This window comes from Alligator sinensis, unplaced genomic scaffold (genome assembly GCF_000455745.1).
Source record: "Alligator sinensis unplaced genomic scaffold, ASM45574v1 scaffold367_1, whole genome shotgun sequence".
NCBI lineage: Eukaryota > Metazoa > Chordata > Crocodylia > Alligatoridae > Alligator > Alligator sinensis.
In genome coordinates this window covers 92,275-106,892 of record NW_005843051.1, presented here as the reverse complement: position 1 = coordinate 106,892, position 14,618 = coordinate 92,275, and the positions used below count along the sequence as shown (strand labels likewise).

Below are 14,618 nucleotides of genomic sequence, written 5' to 3'. Positions count from 1 at the left end.
AACGCACCGGGTGGGGGGGGGGGGGGGGGGGTGGGCCCAGCTTCAATGGCCTCCCCCCCTCCCCCCCTTCACTCCATTGTTCCCGCCTGCAGGGAGCAGGGCGGGGTGGGGCTGTGCTGTCCTCGCCCCCCCCCATCCCCCATGTCCCTGCCATCATGGCGGTGCTCCGCGGTGTCGCCACCTCCTATCCCAACGCTGTATTCGCACTCTGATTGGTTGTTTCAGCCAGCCGATCAGAGCGCGAATAAAGTGTTATGGCTGGACAGACAGATTAAGGCTTTTATAATATTAGAATGGCATGGATCTGGTATTGGGTGCCGCAAACTCCACTTTCTCTACGCCTAATGGATTGCAACCATTAGCAGAGACTGATCTTCTTCGTTGCATTCTTGTCACCACGCAATCCAGTTTTGCCTCAGTCACTGTCTTTTTTGCAAGAGGGTTTCTTTCCTAGCTATTAGAACTTTCAGGTGATTATAAACGCTATGATGATTTGGCATAATCTAGCACAGAAAATGAAATCAATTGGAATTGCTTTTATTTTTCATGGTCCCAGCCACCATCTTGCATTCATTTGCAAGATGCACTGTTATTTAAATTTGGTCATTTTTAATTTTATGTGTAGGTCCAGCCAAGCTGTCACAGCTTTCAGAGTCATCACGTACGACTATCTGCATTTCTCGCATTGTCCTGAAGAACCCTTGTCTCCAGCCAGGGAGTCTGATGGTGTAGTTAAGGGATGCCAGATACCTGACCCCAGCTTTCCTTATCACAGCCTCGTAGTCTGCCATCTGAGCCAAGAAGTATAGAAGTAGTTGAGCCAGATAATATTGCTGCTATTTCCAGAACTCCTTTTCTCATTTTTGTTCAGGGATCCTTCTTAGGAGAGACTGCTATAGGATGAAGTGTCCTTCCTTTTGGCTCAGGGGAAAGGGGTTTTACAACAGTTACTTCCTGATTCCAAGAAGAAAGGGAGGATGGTAAAGCCATCTTATACCATAAAAAAAAAAGCCCATCTATTATCTTTAAGACCAAGTTCAAGATGGCGGCAGTGGTGGTGCTCTCACCATCCCTTCGTCAACGGCATTGGTTTGCAACTGGACTTGCAAGACAACGCACTTTCACATTGCTTAAAGGGCTTTTCACAGAACGTACCTTTTGTTTGCCATGGGTTAGGGCTGTTACCTGTATGAGGTTTTTCTTTTTGGGCTCTCTACAGCTTGGAGAGTCTTTATCAAGGCCTTCTTGGTAGTTGGTGCAGTCTCAGGAGAAAAGGGGTTGCAGTGTTTCTTTATCTACATCATTGACTGTTCAAAGGAGCAACTGTGGAAAACAGGTTTAACAGCATTCAGAGGATCTTCCTCTTTCAGTCCTTGAACTTGTGGTTAACTACCAAAAAGACAGTCATGTTTCAGTACAGGGCCTCAGCTTCATAGGAGCTACTATGCATTCTCTAGAAGTGAGGGCATACAATCCCCATGCTTAATTCCCACTGCCAAAGCAGCTTATCCTCTCAGTTCAGAAGAGCCCCAGCAATGACAGTGCAATCCTGCCTGGCCATTCCTGGGTACATGGCCTGATACACTTTTGTGACAGCTCATGTCAGACTTCATCTCAGGAGCTTACAAGCCTGAACATAGTTTACTTTTCTGAGGTTGATTGTCTGGAAGTCTCATGCTACCACTGCTAATGCTGCCATCTCACACTGGAAGGAGCTGTCTTCAGAGTGGAGAAAGATGCCATTTGTTTTTCCCTATCTGTCTGTTGCCATGGTGACATGTTCTCTGAGTCTGGGGATCACATGCTGGCAACCTCCTGCTGCAGATTACCTGATCATTGGAGGAGGTGGATCTTCATCTCAGTGTGACAGAGCTTAGAGCAGCATGGAGAGCTTGCAAAAAAGCCTTCCTTCCCTCCATTTGAGGTTAACACATCCGGATGCTGACACCACTGCTGTATTCTGCATTAGCCAGTAGGGTAGAGCCAGATCCTCTGTCATGCATCAGAAAATAGTTTGTGTGCTGCACAGGTGTATTTGACATTAGACATGCCTTGCACTTCCCTGCTATCTGCAACTCCAGGGGATTCTGCTTCAGCATAATGTCTTCTTTACATCATGAGTGGAAGATGAAGGACTTGGTCCTCAGGCCTATCTTTGCAAAATAGAAATGGATATCTTTGTGAACAGGGGGTTGGTAAAAAGTGTTGGATATTCTCTTTTGGAGAGGCCTCAGTATGGGCTCCCTTGAAGATGCCACCTTGGTAAATTGTTTGGGAAATGTATATGAATTCTGTCCTGCTCCTCTGATCCTTTGATAGTCCCTACAAGGCAGAGATGGTTTTGATACCTCCTGGAGCTCTTGTGAAAGTCCCCAGAACTCTGCTGAGTTCTTTAACCTTTCAGTGCAGAATGGAGAAAAAATGTTCCACACAGATTGTGCTCTTTTTCTGTTACAGCCTGGATGCTGGATGGCTGACACTAGTAGAGGAAGAATATTCCTCCCTTGTCAGAGACGTATCTATAGCAAAATACATTCAGTCATGTTTGCTTAACCTGATTCTTGCCTGGCGTTAGGCAAGGAGCCTCATAACCGAAATGTCTTGTCCCAAACACAAAGCTATTTGTTGGAGCCTAAAGCTCCATCACCGTTATCAGAACACACTGGGTAGCTCTGTAGTCCTTCACTTATCAGCATATAACCAGTGTCATTTATTAAAAGCCTCTCAGGTTTTTTGCAAATATTAGAGAACTTATTCCACCTGGCTTGAAACTGGTCTCACCTGCTCTGTTGAGACCATTGTTTCATCTGATGCCAACATGTTCCCTTATAGATTTATAGGGTTATAGATTTTTACCTGAGGCAACAGATTAATTTACCAATCTTCTTTCCAAAGCCTTGTACCTTCCAGGAAAGGGCCTTGCTACACTACAAATATCAAGTGTGCTCTCTTTTTCTGTTTGCATATGATTAAGTTCTTTACAAACCTCCAAAGCTATTTGTCTCCTTTGATCAAATATCCAAAGGCCAAAGCAAGCTCACTCCAGAAATTGTCTAAATGAGTATCAGACTCTGCCAAGCTATACTATGAGACTGCCAAAGGGTGGCAGTAGCAACTCTGATAGAGGCACATTCTGCCAGAGTCCAGGTTGCTGTTTTTGCTTTCCTACACATTGTTCCCATCCACCGGTATTTGCAGGGCAGCTGCCTGGAGCTTGATGTATACCTTTACCAAGTATCATGGAAGCCTCCAGGACTGATGTTTAGGAAGGTGGGTCTTACCATCACTGTTGTGTAGATGTAGAAGACTCTCAGGCCCACCTCCAGGTGAATGTGGACATTACTTTGGAGTCATCCACAAATAAGAGCATGTCTGTGGCCAGTTGCTCAAAGGACAAAACAGTTACTTATGAATAGTTAGTGTTTTTTAAGATGTATTGGCCACATTACATATTTGAATCCCACCCTCCTGCCCTCCTCCTTCAGAGTCAAACACAGTATAGGACTCTGCAGTTAAGAGGAAACTGAGAAGTGGGAAGTAGGCACCACACCATTTACTTGATTGGTGTGGTACATGAGAAGAGGAGGCTTGTAGTGTGCTCTGTGTGTTACAACCAAGGCAAAACATCTTGGATTGAGGGTGTAGGCAGGAGATACACCCATAATTGAGAATGTGTGTGTGGACAATACATTGCAGAGAACTTTAGTGACTAGTAAGTAACTTTGTTCCCATACCCAGTTCTTACGTTCCTCATTTTCAGTGCACATCTCAATTCCCATTGCAGAGCAGGGAAGAGGGATTCTGTACATCTGTTAGAACAGAGTCTAAATAGACTGGTTGGCTTGTTTAAAAAGTGCAGCTTTAACTCTGCATCTTTTCGGTCAGAAAGGAATTTGAGCCTATGGTCAGATTGTTATGGACTGTGGGGGGTTTTGCTTTCCTCTGTAGCAGGGGGTGTGGCCCTCCTTCCTTAGATTTCTGGACAATATTTTAACAACGCCTGCAGCAGCAGAACACAAGCCACCATTGTCCCCCTTCTTTACTTGTGGCAAGTTAGGGTTCTGTGCCTTGTAGTTGTGCAACAGGATTGACTGCATAGTTTTAGTAGTACAAACAAGGATTTGTGTGGGATGGTTCAGATAGAGATAATTGTGATTCAGGCAGCTAGTTGGACGAGTGATTTTGTTTTATTCCTATTAGGAAATTCTTGAAAGGTAAAGTGAAGTCACAGATTTGGAGAAAGGGACATGTCTGACATGGTCTCTATTGTATTTGGCCTATAAGTATAATATGTCTGTGTGTGCATATTTGGGGTGTAGATTATGTAATGTGTGGAGTCCTTGTGTGGCTGTGTGTGGCAGCTGGAGGTCTTGCTGTTGCAGATGAAAGTCAAACCATCTGCTACCCAGAGGAAGTTTCATCATGTTGCTCTGTTGTTTGTTCACTCTTGAAGATGCTTTTCACTTTTCATTGACTGTCTTACTGTTTCTTTTGTTTGTTTATTTGCTTTTTCTGGATATTATTAAGGAAATGGCACGTTTTCTCCACCTCCACGTCGCCTCACTGTTCCTCCTCCGAAACCCAGGCGCTCCAAGAAAGGTCTGTCGCACCTGTGCTTGCTCTTTGATAATTGCATTTGGGTTGCAAGCTGCCTTGAGTTTTTACTTCTTGATTCCAGGATCTCAGAATGTTTGCCTCTTAAGAGTTGCAAGGAGTAGGAAGTGCACTCTTTCTTCCCAGTATAGCATCGTTTGTAGTCACCCCATGCTGTGACCTTGTCTGGACGTTAAATGTTCTCAAGGACAGGGAAATCTTTCTTTTTTGGGGCTTGTCTTGTGTTCTTCCAACGTCATAAATGTTTGCATGAGTTGCAATGACTGGAAAGGACTGTTTGCTTCTTTTGTTTGTTGGACCCTGTCTTGGTCTTTGTTTTTCTTGTTCTTGTTTGAAGTGTTTAGTTTGATTAGTGTTAAAAGTTAAGTTTGAACTTATGATGTATTTTCTTCCACAGCTGAGCTGGGTAAACAAGAAAATTACAAGCCTCATCCAACTGAGAACTACAGACCTCGCTCAGGTAAGAATTGCTTCTTCAAGTCAAATACTGTAATACTGAGGTTGTAAAAGAAAGTTTGGAATTAACAGCCAAGCAATAGCCACATAACTGCCTGTTAGAGAAGGGTTCGTTTCCTACTGAGAATCCTTTTAATTTGAGCTTCTGGAGGAGAGTCCTACCACAAGCTAGTGGTTTCTGAATATATTGTTTTACCCAGAGCCTAGCCAAACTGCATTCTGGAAAGGAGGAACTAGTTGCCTATGCAGTATTGTTTCAAGGGACTTGAATTTCAATGTGAAAATGCTAGAAAGGCAGAACATGCAAGGTGAGCAAATGTTGTGGGTGGGGAGGAAGGAATGGCAGGAAGCTGCCAGAATGGTTGCTAGAAGGGAGTCGAGATTCAGGTTGCTTGCTGTATAGGCAGAGCAAGGGGGAGGTGCTGTCAAAAGCAAGAAGTGGGAACAAGAATGCAGAAAGTCAGGGTAATACCTGAGAAATCTCACCCAACTGAGTCAGGTGGACATGACATTGTAACCCCAACGGGATGGGCAGTAAGTGAAGGTCTCACTGCTGTTTGGAGAGACGCTGGGAATTCAGAATGTGGGGGGACAGGCTGTCCAGTCCTGACAGCAGGAGGATCATGGCTCTTCTTTGAATGGCAGCGGAAACTGAGAAAAGGAAGTGTTCTTTCTGTGTGCTTAAGCATTAAGAACAGAGGCTGTGTTTGCCCTTTCAGTAGGAATTTGCAGGAGGATGCCAACAAAGCACCCAGTCTTGCTTTGGATGTGCATTGGGACTAGACTGAATAAGGGGAGGGCTCTTGGATCAATGAGGAGATGGGCATGAGATAGGTGAATTCATTAGGGACTGGACAGTTTGCAGCTATCAGAGTCCCTAGCTCTGCTTTTCTCCACTTCAGGTATAGCTACACTGTAGTCACATGTCCATACTAACGTTAAACAAGACAACTTAGCTGCTATTGGAGGCATAGCTAGGGTAGCCTGGGCTCCAACACCTGCCCAAGAAGCTGAGTAGATCCTAGTTGGAACTGCCCGCTGGTGTTATGGGTAGCTCGTGTATGCTTATGCTACACTGCAGTTACAGTAGCATCTGCAGGGCAGACATAGCCTTAGCATCTGCTCTGTAAGTAGAGTCTGGAGCTTTGCCTAGAAGGTGCACACTAGAGTAGGCTTTCCACTCTGTGGCTCCCTATGCTCTTCTTACCCCTTAAAGACTAGGCCTGTGCACTTGTGCAGTGTGGAGACATGGGGCTGGGTCCTCTTGGGTATCACAGATGTTCTGTGTAGGCCATAGTTGTGGGTTTTCAATTGCTGTGGCCTGACTTAAAGGGCTAACCTAGTGGGATGTGGACAGGCATATTTCCACCTTATCAACTGTGCTACATGTCATTTTCCTGTGTTAAGTCAGCAGTTCTAAAAGTGCCATGTGGTGAGGAGGTACCTTCTCACTTCCTTCAGTCACAAAAGGAAGTGAACTGCTTTCATTCAAGTTTTCAGCATCAACACTGCTTGCCCCACTTAGAGCCCAGACCTGGAAAATATCAAACCATAGATGAAAATGAGAGAGAGAGATGTAAGTTATAAACAATTGGTAAAGGTCCTTCAACAGGGAGGCCTCAGTAGCCTTTAGAAAGGAAAGTTGGATGTGCACCTGTGTAGTCCCCTGCTGGCTTTTGCCAAGTCCCTCATTTCTCCTCCCCTATATCCATGTTGCATTCCTACCCCAGCTTTCCCACCAAAAAAAGGGGCAAAGTACAGGAACAAGAGTTGCACATTAGCAGCTAGGCCAGGGGTGGGCAAAATGCAGCCCGTGGGCCAGATGCAGCCTGCCAGGCCATTCTATCTGGCTCACGGGGCCCCTAAAATTTTTAGAAAATGAATATTTATCTGCCCTTGACTGCCTGTCATGTGGCCCTTGATGGCTTGCCAAAATTCAGTAAGTGGCCCTCCGCCCATAATAATTCCCTGCCCCTGAGCTAGGCAGACAGCTGCTTGGCTCCCACTCCATGAAGCCTGGAAGTGGAGGCCTGAGGAACAGCAAGAAGATGGTGCTGGCCTGAGTGGATTGTGCTCAGTTCTGATTTGTGGTTTCACCCTGGCTTTTCAAGACCATGAATGTGTTTCATTTCTATCCCTCAGTGCACAAATGTCAGGACCTTGAAGCTGAACTGCTCGTGCCTAAGAGTATGGTGGCTGTTTTTGACTACAATCCTAAGGAGAGTTCTCCAAATGCGGATGTGGAGGTAAGCAGCAATAGTCACTTCCTACTTTTGGCTTGCTTCTCTCACCATCTCTATCCATTTTACCTTCTGACACTGGTTACCTTTGATCTGACTTGCACCATCTTTTTCCCAAGTGACTTTGAGTTCTGTGAGAGGTTCTGGAGGAAAAAACCGTGGAGGCAGATGCTTTTTATTTGCTGTACAACCTCCCTCCACCCTGTTCCTAGATGCTTTACTACAGCTATGCAAATAATTAAGGTTTTATTTGGCAGCTGAACCAAAAATCAGTTGTCTGAACTGAAATTAAAGCTTTTCTCACCAAAACAAACACCTTTATTTTGATTTCAATAGTGACCCTCTTTAACAGAAGCAAAGCAATTGAAATGAAGAAATTATTCACAAAACTAAGAAGGAGCTGTCCTTTTGTCCCACAGCCCAATGGCAGGAGCACTCACTCAGTTTGAGAGCTCCCAGTTCATATTTCTGTTCTCTCCAAGGGCATTCAGCCTACATCTTGCACTTCATCTTACACCATAACCAGCAGCCTATCAGGCATTCTAGGGTGGGTTACTCTCAATTTCTCCTGTTGTTGCTGTTCCACTTATAATACTAAAGTTATCATTGTTTGCAGGGACTGGAACTCAGTTGGCTGACCTCCAAGGTGAGTGCCTTAACCAGTGGACAGGAGAGTCATTCTCATGCTCTCTCCGAGTCATTTTATACACAGTGCCAACAACTCCCTGGGAGAGACCGAAAGCAGCCTTATCCCCTACCCGAGCATGCACTATAGACTAGAGGCTAGGACTCTCCTGTATACCCTCTCTGGAATAGTACCTCATCTGTTCTAGGATTCTGGTTGTGGTTGTTTTGCCTTTCATATGTCCAGCCAGGTCTCTGCTTTTATTTAGACAGTGATCCATTGTAAACTGCACTATGCCACTAATCTTCTTCATTGAGGAAACTAAATTACCCTTAGATGTCAACAATATGAATGGACTAAATCACATTCCATGCAGAGGAAACATCTTTGTCAGTTTGTGCTCTAATCAAAATGTTATATCAGATTTGTTAAACAGTCTGAAGTAGGGATGGGCAAAATATGGCCTGCGAGCTGTATCTGGCCCACCAGTTGATCCTGTCCAGCGTGTTAGGTGCCACTGAAAGCCTGAGGAGGGAGGGTTATGCCCCGTGCTGCTCTGCTCTGCTGCAGCCAGGGTTGGGGCTGGACTAGGCCACGCAACGCACAGACTTTATCCCTCTCTGCATCCTTTCCCCCTGCCCAGCTTCTTGTTAGTGCTGCAGCAGTGCAGTCCTGGCACTGTGGCCACTGGCTGCTGGGCCCGCATGGGATGGGGTGCAATGCAGTATGCTGAGTAGCCATCCCACACGCCAGCCTGCCACAATGAGCTGCTGCTGCCATGGTGCTGTTAAGAGGCGAGTCCATGCCGGCTGTGGTTGGGGCTCGGCCTGGGTAGCCACCCCCAACTTTCCTGAAGTTGGCAGTGGCTCATTGCAGCAGGTAGGCAGGCAGGCAGGACAGCTACTCAGTGTTGCATTGTGCCCCATCTTGCGCAGGCCCAGTTGTTGGCAGTTGTGGTGACAGAACTATACACCACTAACTTGAAGCTGGGCAGGGGTGGGGGGCATGGATGTGGGGGCCAGAGGAGTCTACGTGCTGCCCAGCCTAGCTCCTGGTGTGGGGTACAGCCTTCCTTCCTCAGGCTTCTGGACACTTGAGGATCAATTGGCATCTCCCTACTTTGCCCCTGGCTCTTCCTCCCCTGGCCCTCAAAAACTCACCAAAACTCATTAAGTGGCTCTCCAGCCCACACAATTGCTCACCACTGGTCTAAACCATGCTAATTTGCATTAATTATGCTGTCCTTTTTATTTCTATACATGTTATCATTCTGTACTAGCCATTCCATGGTTTTGCCAAAGAGGGCATCAGTCAAATTAAATCATCTTCAGTATAACATTAGACTTTTCTCTGGTCAGCCATGGTTTTCCCCTGTAATGGGGTGATTCTTTGTGGATAATGGCGCACCCCCTTGTGGTGTGGTGGTACCTGGCTACCTAGTCCGCCCTAACTTTCTCTCTGTCTCTCTCTCTCTCTCTGTTTCTCTTGCTTGCCATGTCATGGCATTAATTGAGATGTTTTCTTGAGAGGCTGCCTTCGGGAACCTAATGCCTAGGCCATAGGCACCGTGTCTCCCTATCTTGTCCCCAGCTCCAGGTCTAACTGGGCTGTGCATGGCTTTGCCCCTTCTCTCTTTCCCCTGCTCCCCCTTTCTGTCAGTGCGTGGATGCCCAGCCCTGCCGGTCTCCAATCTGTCTTAGTTCTTCCTTTTTGTCTAGGCTCTGACCAGTCTGGGTTCCCTTCCTAGGTCTCTTGCCCCAAAACTGCCAAGGTAGGTCCAAAAACCAAAACCACAGATAAAATCACAGTACACCGAGCACTCTGTTCTTTGGCCTCCTTGCCTCCCCCACAGCCATTTCAGTCCACTGAGTGTTACTACTGTCATAAGCAAAAAAAGAACAGCGAGCAGGCCTATACTGGGCTCTCAAAACAGTCTGTAGTCCTCAGGGTACTCCACTTCCCCAGACACTTCTGGGGTCACCGTGAACAGTTCCTAATCTGTTTAGATCTACTCAGCTCTTACCACAGGGCTCCTCCAGGGTGAACATAAAACTGATCTCAGTTCTTTGTATTCCCTTCCCAGGGACTTCCAAGGCACAAAAAAGGGAAATCCTCAGTACTTCCCAGGCACTTGCTCCTTCATTTTGAGTTGACGGAAGTCCCTTCTCTCAGGTAGCAGCTTCCTGGCTGGAGGGGATTCCACCCTCACCTCCCTGCAGGTCTGTCTCGCTCTGCCACTGTACCTACTTTCCTTCCTCTGGCCTGGGGAGAGTTTATATTTTAGACAGCCATGCCCACCTGGTTATCTCACTGGGCTTTCTGCTCCCTGGGTACAGTTGTGATCAGTGTCTTGCTCTCCTCCCCCTGCTGGGTCCTGCAGCTGGCTAATTCTGGGCTGAACTTTACAAGTGTGAGCCTCCAGCCCAAGGCCTGGCATCTCCCCTCTGGGGTCCCTCCCCCCACTCTAGTGCAAGCTGCTTGCTCTCTTCTGTCCAGCTGGGTCTTCCCTTGACAGCCGAGGTCCTCTCGACCTGGTCCATGCTGGCTGGGTCCATCTTACAGCAGGTAATTGTTCCCTCCTCTGGGCTGTAAAGGTTCAGGCCTTAAAGTGGTCCTGCTGCCTTTCCTTCCCTCGCCCCCTCTCCTCTTTAACAGAGCTAGGGTTACACCTTCTGTTACACCCCTGTTTTCCAGGATCTGTTAAAAGTCAACTTGTTGGTCTTGGAGAATGCTATGGTTAATTATTAGGATTCTTTTGCATGCAAATTATCCAATCCAGCTAGTGTAACAATATTTAACTTCAATAGTTTATGTTTTGAGCCATTTTTCAGGCTTTTTTTTCTCTGCCTTTTCACATGGTTTTTGTATTTTGGCTCAAAACAGTTTGCGAGTTGTTACATTCAACGTACACCTCATCACGAAGCTATGTAAGGTCATACAGGATTGGTTGGGGCAGATTAATGATCTGGCAGTACTATGCAGCACTGAGGGCTGTTGTCCATTCCTTTGTCTTCAGCTGAAGAATGACACCTTTCTGGAAGATGTCAAGCACAAATAACAGTACAGCCTCAGTACAGGAGGATTAACTGGATGGGTGGTTTTCAACCCTTTTCCCCCTTTTTTTTTGTCAACCCTTTTTTGTGGACCCCTAAAAAAATTTGAATGGAGGTGCAGACCCTTTTGGAAATTTTGAGTGGACCCCTTTGAATTTGTAAGTGTGGATATTCACATACTTTTGATTGCTCATAGTCATCTTTCGCAGACCCCTTACACAGTCTGTGGACCCCCAGGGGCCTACAAACCTCAGGTTGAAAGCCACTGGACAACATAATCTAACAGCTCCTTCTGAGTTTAAACTCTGTTACTTTGTCAATTTGAGTTGAAGGTTGAGTTGGCTTCCTGGGGAAAATAACAGCAAAGCTTCTGTTAAATAGACAAGAGAATGACCAGGCCTAAGTAAGCACTGAGCAGCCTATTTACTGCATCCCCAGACCCTGAAGAGTTATCTTGTACATGGCCCAGGAGTTGCCTCTGACGACAGAACTAGCTAGGATTGTCTATTAAGCCTGAAGAAACAGAGCTGTCTTGCACAAAACCCAGGCTCCCCTGAAAGATATTTGCATCCAGGGGATTGCCCTTCAGCCTTGGGCCTTGGAAAGACCGTGACTGCTGACAGGTGAAGGAGAGAGAACTGAGACATCCTGTGTCACCACAGTTGTTGTTGTCAGCAGTCCCTCATGGCTGAGGATGATCACTCCCACAGGTCAAGTAAAGGGTTGTTAATGAATCCACTGATGGCTAAGAGGCTGATCCTAGGGCCACAGACTCTCTGGTTGATGCTACAGGTGAGGTTAAAGGGAGTGTCAGACCATGGATTTCTCGGTCTTGTTTCCTTTCCTTCTATGCCTTTTGTTTTTCTGCCTCCAGGATGAGATGGTTTTTCTCAAAGTAAGACGTACCTTCTCTCGCAAGGTCTTGCCATGTGGCCCTGTATTGGGCTTGTTTTTCCCAATTTGTCGTGTCAATGCAACACTTTTTAATGCTTGCCTTGAGGGTGTCCTTGACCCCTGCATGCCCTTTGTCCTTGACTGGGTTGGGAGTATAGCAGTTGTTTTGGTTAGTGTACATCAGGCATGTACACTCAGTGTCCTGTCCATTGCAGCTGATGTTGAAAAATCAGCACTTCCATAGTGGTGGTGTTAGTGTCAGTGAGGACACTGGCATTTGTGTGATGATCCTCCCACTATGCCAAGAATCCTCCGGTAGCACTGGTGAAGGCATTCCAGGCTTTTCAGGTGGTCCCTGTAGGTCACCCAAGCTTTACAACCATAGAGAAGAGTTGGGATTACCACAGCCTTATATAGTAGGAGCTTTGTTCAAGTTCTGATGTTGTAATCTTTGAACACACAATGATTCAGTCAAGGCAGAACTGGCACATCAGATCCTATACTGGATCTCCTCATCAATGTTGGCCTCCTTTGAGAGATGGCTGCTGAAGTACATATAGTGTTCAATATTCTCCAGCTCCCGTCTGTCAATGAGGATCGTTGCTGGGGGAGTTGATCGGCCTGGAGCAAGCTGGTTTTGTTTTTCCAATGTTAAGGGTCAGTTCCAAGCACTGGTATGCTTGAGGGAAGCAGTTAAGGGCGATTTATAGGTGTTCCTCAGTATGTGCAATGACAGCACAATCATCAGCGTACTGAAATTCCAGAATCCGAGATGGAGTAACTTTGTTTTTTGACACAGAGGAGGGACAGATTAAAAAGATTCCTGTCTATCCTGGATTTAATACCAGTGCCAGGTGGCAGATGGTCACAGATGAGCATCTTGACAACCACAAGAAAGATGGAAAACAAAATTGGTGTGATCACTCAGTGCTGCTTGAAGCCAGTTCAAATTGCAAAGGGCTCTGTAGCAGAGCCACTGCATAGGATGCAGGCAGTCATCTGGTCGTGAAAGAGGCTTAGGACGGTGATAAATTTTCCTGGACAGCCAGATTTTGATAAGATTTTCCATAGAGCCTCACAGTTAACAGAGTTGAAGGCTTTGGTCAAATCAATAAAGGCCATATACAGTTACTAGTGTTGTACTTCAGGAATCATCTACCCCTGACTTATTTATAAGCCCTCATCTCCACAAGAGGATAAGGACTATAACCCTGAAAAATATCTAGGCTATATTGTATTTACTGAAATATATGAAAATCATCAGGAATAATGGGAAAAAATCAAGGTAGAAATAATCAGGAAAATCCTTTCAGAGAACGAGTGCACAGGAATGGAATCTACTCATCTACCAATCTTTATGCTTTTCACTGGATGATACACTGCGAGTAGAAAGTTTTAATTATGTTACTCTCACAACCAGATTTCCAACATCAGCTGATTTCACCCCTTCTAACAAAAACAACTTGATATTTTTAAAAATTTAAAAATTTTAAAAATCTCAATCTACCGGTAGATCTCGGAGCCTCTTGGAGTCGATCTGAGGCTGGGGTGGGGGGCTGAGTGCCTGCAAGCATGAGTGCGCATCCCCTGGCCCAGTAGGTCAGTCCGTGGGGGAGGGAAGGGGTGGGAGCTAGATTGAGTGAACAATGCAGGATTGCTGAGGAATTCCAGCTCTTCACTGTGGCTTTTATATGGAAGGGTGTTACTTCTCCAGTCAGCTATGAAGGATCATTAATAAACTCTAGCTAAGTGGAGAAGTGACACCCTTTGAAGTAAAGTTACAAGAATCAACTGAGCTGTCCAGCCTTAATTTAGCACCCTGCTGCAAATTAAAGAGGTTGTGAACCTCCTGGATAGGAACGATCCAGGTTCTGCTGTAATTCATTTCCCTTATTAGTGTTAGCATTCACCAGATAACTGCACTATTGTTATGTTCCTGTTCTGTTCTTCAAATTTTTCAGTTTCAGCGCTTTCAGCCCGTAATCCCTCTTTGAGTTCTTCTGCCACAGCTGGAGTACTATGTCCAGTTCTGGGCACCACACTTCAGGAATGATGTGGATAGGCTTGAGAGGGTACAGAGAAGGGCCACTCGTATGATTAGGATCCTGGAGGATATGCCCTATGAGGAGAGACTCCAGGAACTGGGCCTGTTCAGTCTGAGTAAGAGAAGACTGAGAGGTGACTTGATAGCTGCCTACAAGTACACAGTACACGCCTACACAGTCAAATAGGTCGCTAACTGGCTGGAGGGCCGCACCCAGAGAGTGGTGGTGGATGGGTCATTTTCGACCTGGAGGGATGTGGGCAGTGGGGTCCCCCAGGGCTTGGTCCTTGGACCCGCGCTGTTCAACATCTTCATCAGTGACTTGGATGAGGGGGTAAAAAGCACCCTATTGAAATTCGCTGACGACACTAAGATGTGGGGGGATGTGGGTACGCTAGAAGGGAGGAATAGGCTGCAATTGGACCTAGACAGGTTACAGGGGTGGGCGGATGAGAGCAGGATGGGTTTCAACACTGGCAAGTACAAGGTGCTGCACCTGGGGAGGAAGAACCAGCAGCATACCTACAGGCTGGGGAACTCCTTTCTTGTCAGTGCAGAGGCAGAAAAGGATCTTGGAGTCATTATTGATGCCAAAATGAACATGGGCCAACAGTGTGGGGACGCGGTCAGGAAGGCCAACCGCACCTTATCATGCATCCACAGATGCATCTCAAGCAGGTCCAAGGAGGTGA

General features: G+C 46.3%; 1 protein-coding gene across 8 annotated transcripts in view; it reads left to right on the top strand.

The window, feature by feature from the left end:
- TSPOAP1 (TSPO associated protein 1) overlaps positions 1-14,618 on the top strand; it is a 90,552-nt gene that overhangs the window by 52,432 nt on the left and 23,502 nt on the right. For 4 of the 8 annotated variants that reach the window (XM_025193439.1, XM_025193432.1, XM_025193437.1 and 1 more), the window contains exons 19-22: positions 4,528-4,599; positions 5,012-5,074; positions 7,213-7,316; positions 7,927-7,956. In XM_025193439.1, the coding sequence (XP_025049224.1) occupies positions 4,528-4,599; positions 5,012-5,074; positions 7,213-7,316; positions 7,927-7,956 (269 nt within the window). The remainder of the gene's footprint in view (positions 1-4,527; positions 4,600-5,011; positions 5,075-7,212; positions 7,317-7,926; positions 7,957-14,618) is intronic. The other 4 variants (XM_025193440.1, XM_025193438.1, XM_025193433.1 and 1 more) reach the window with 2 other exon arrangements.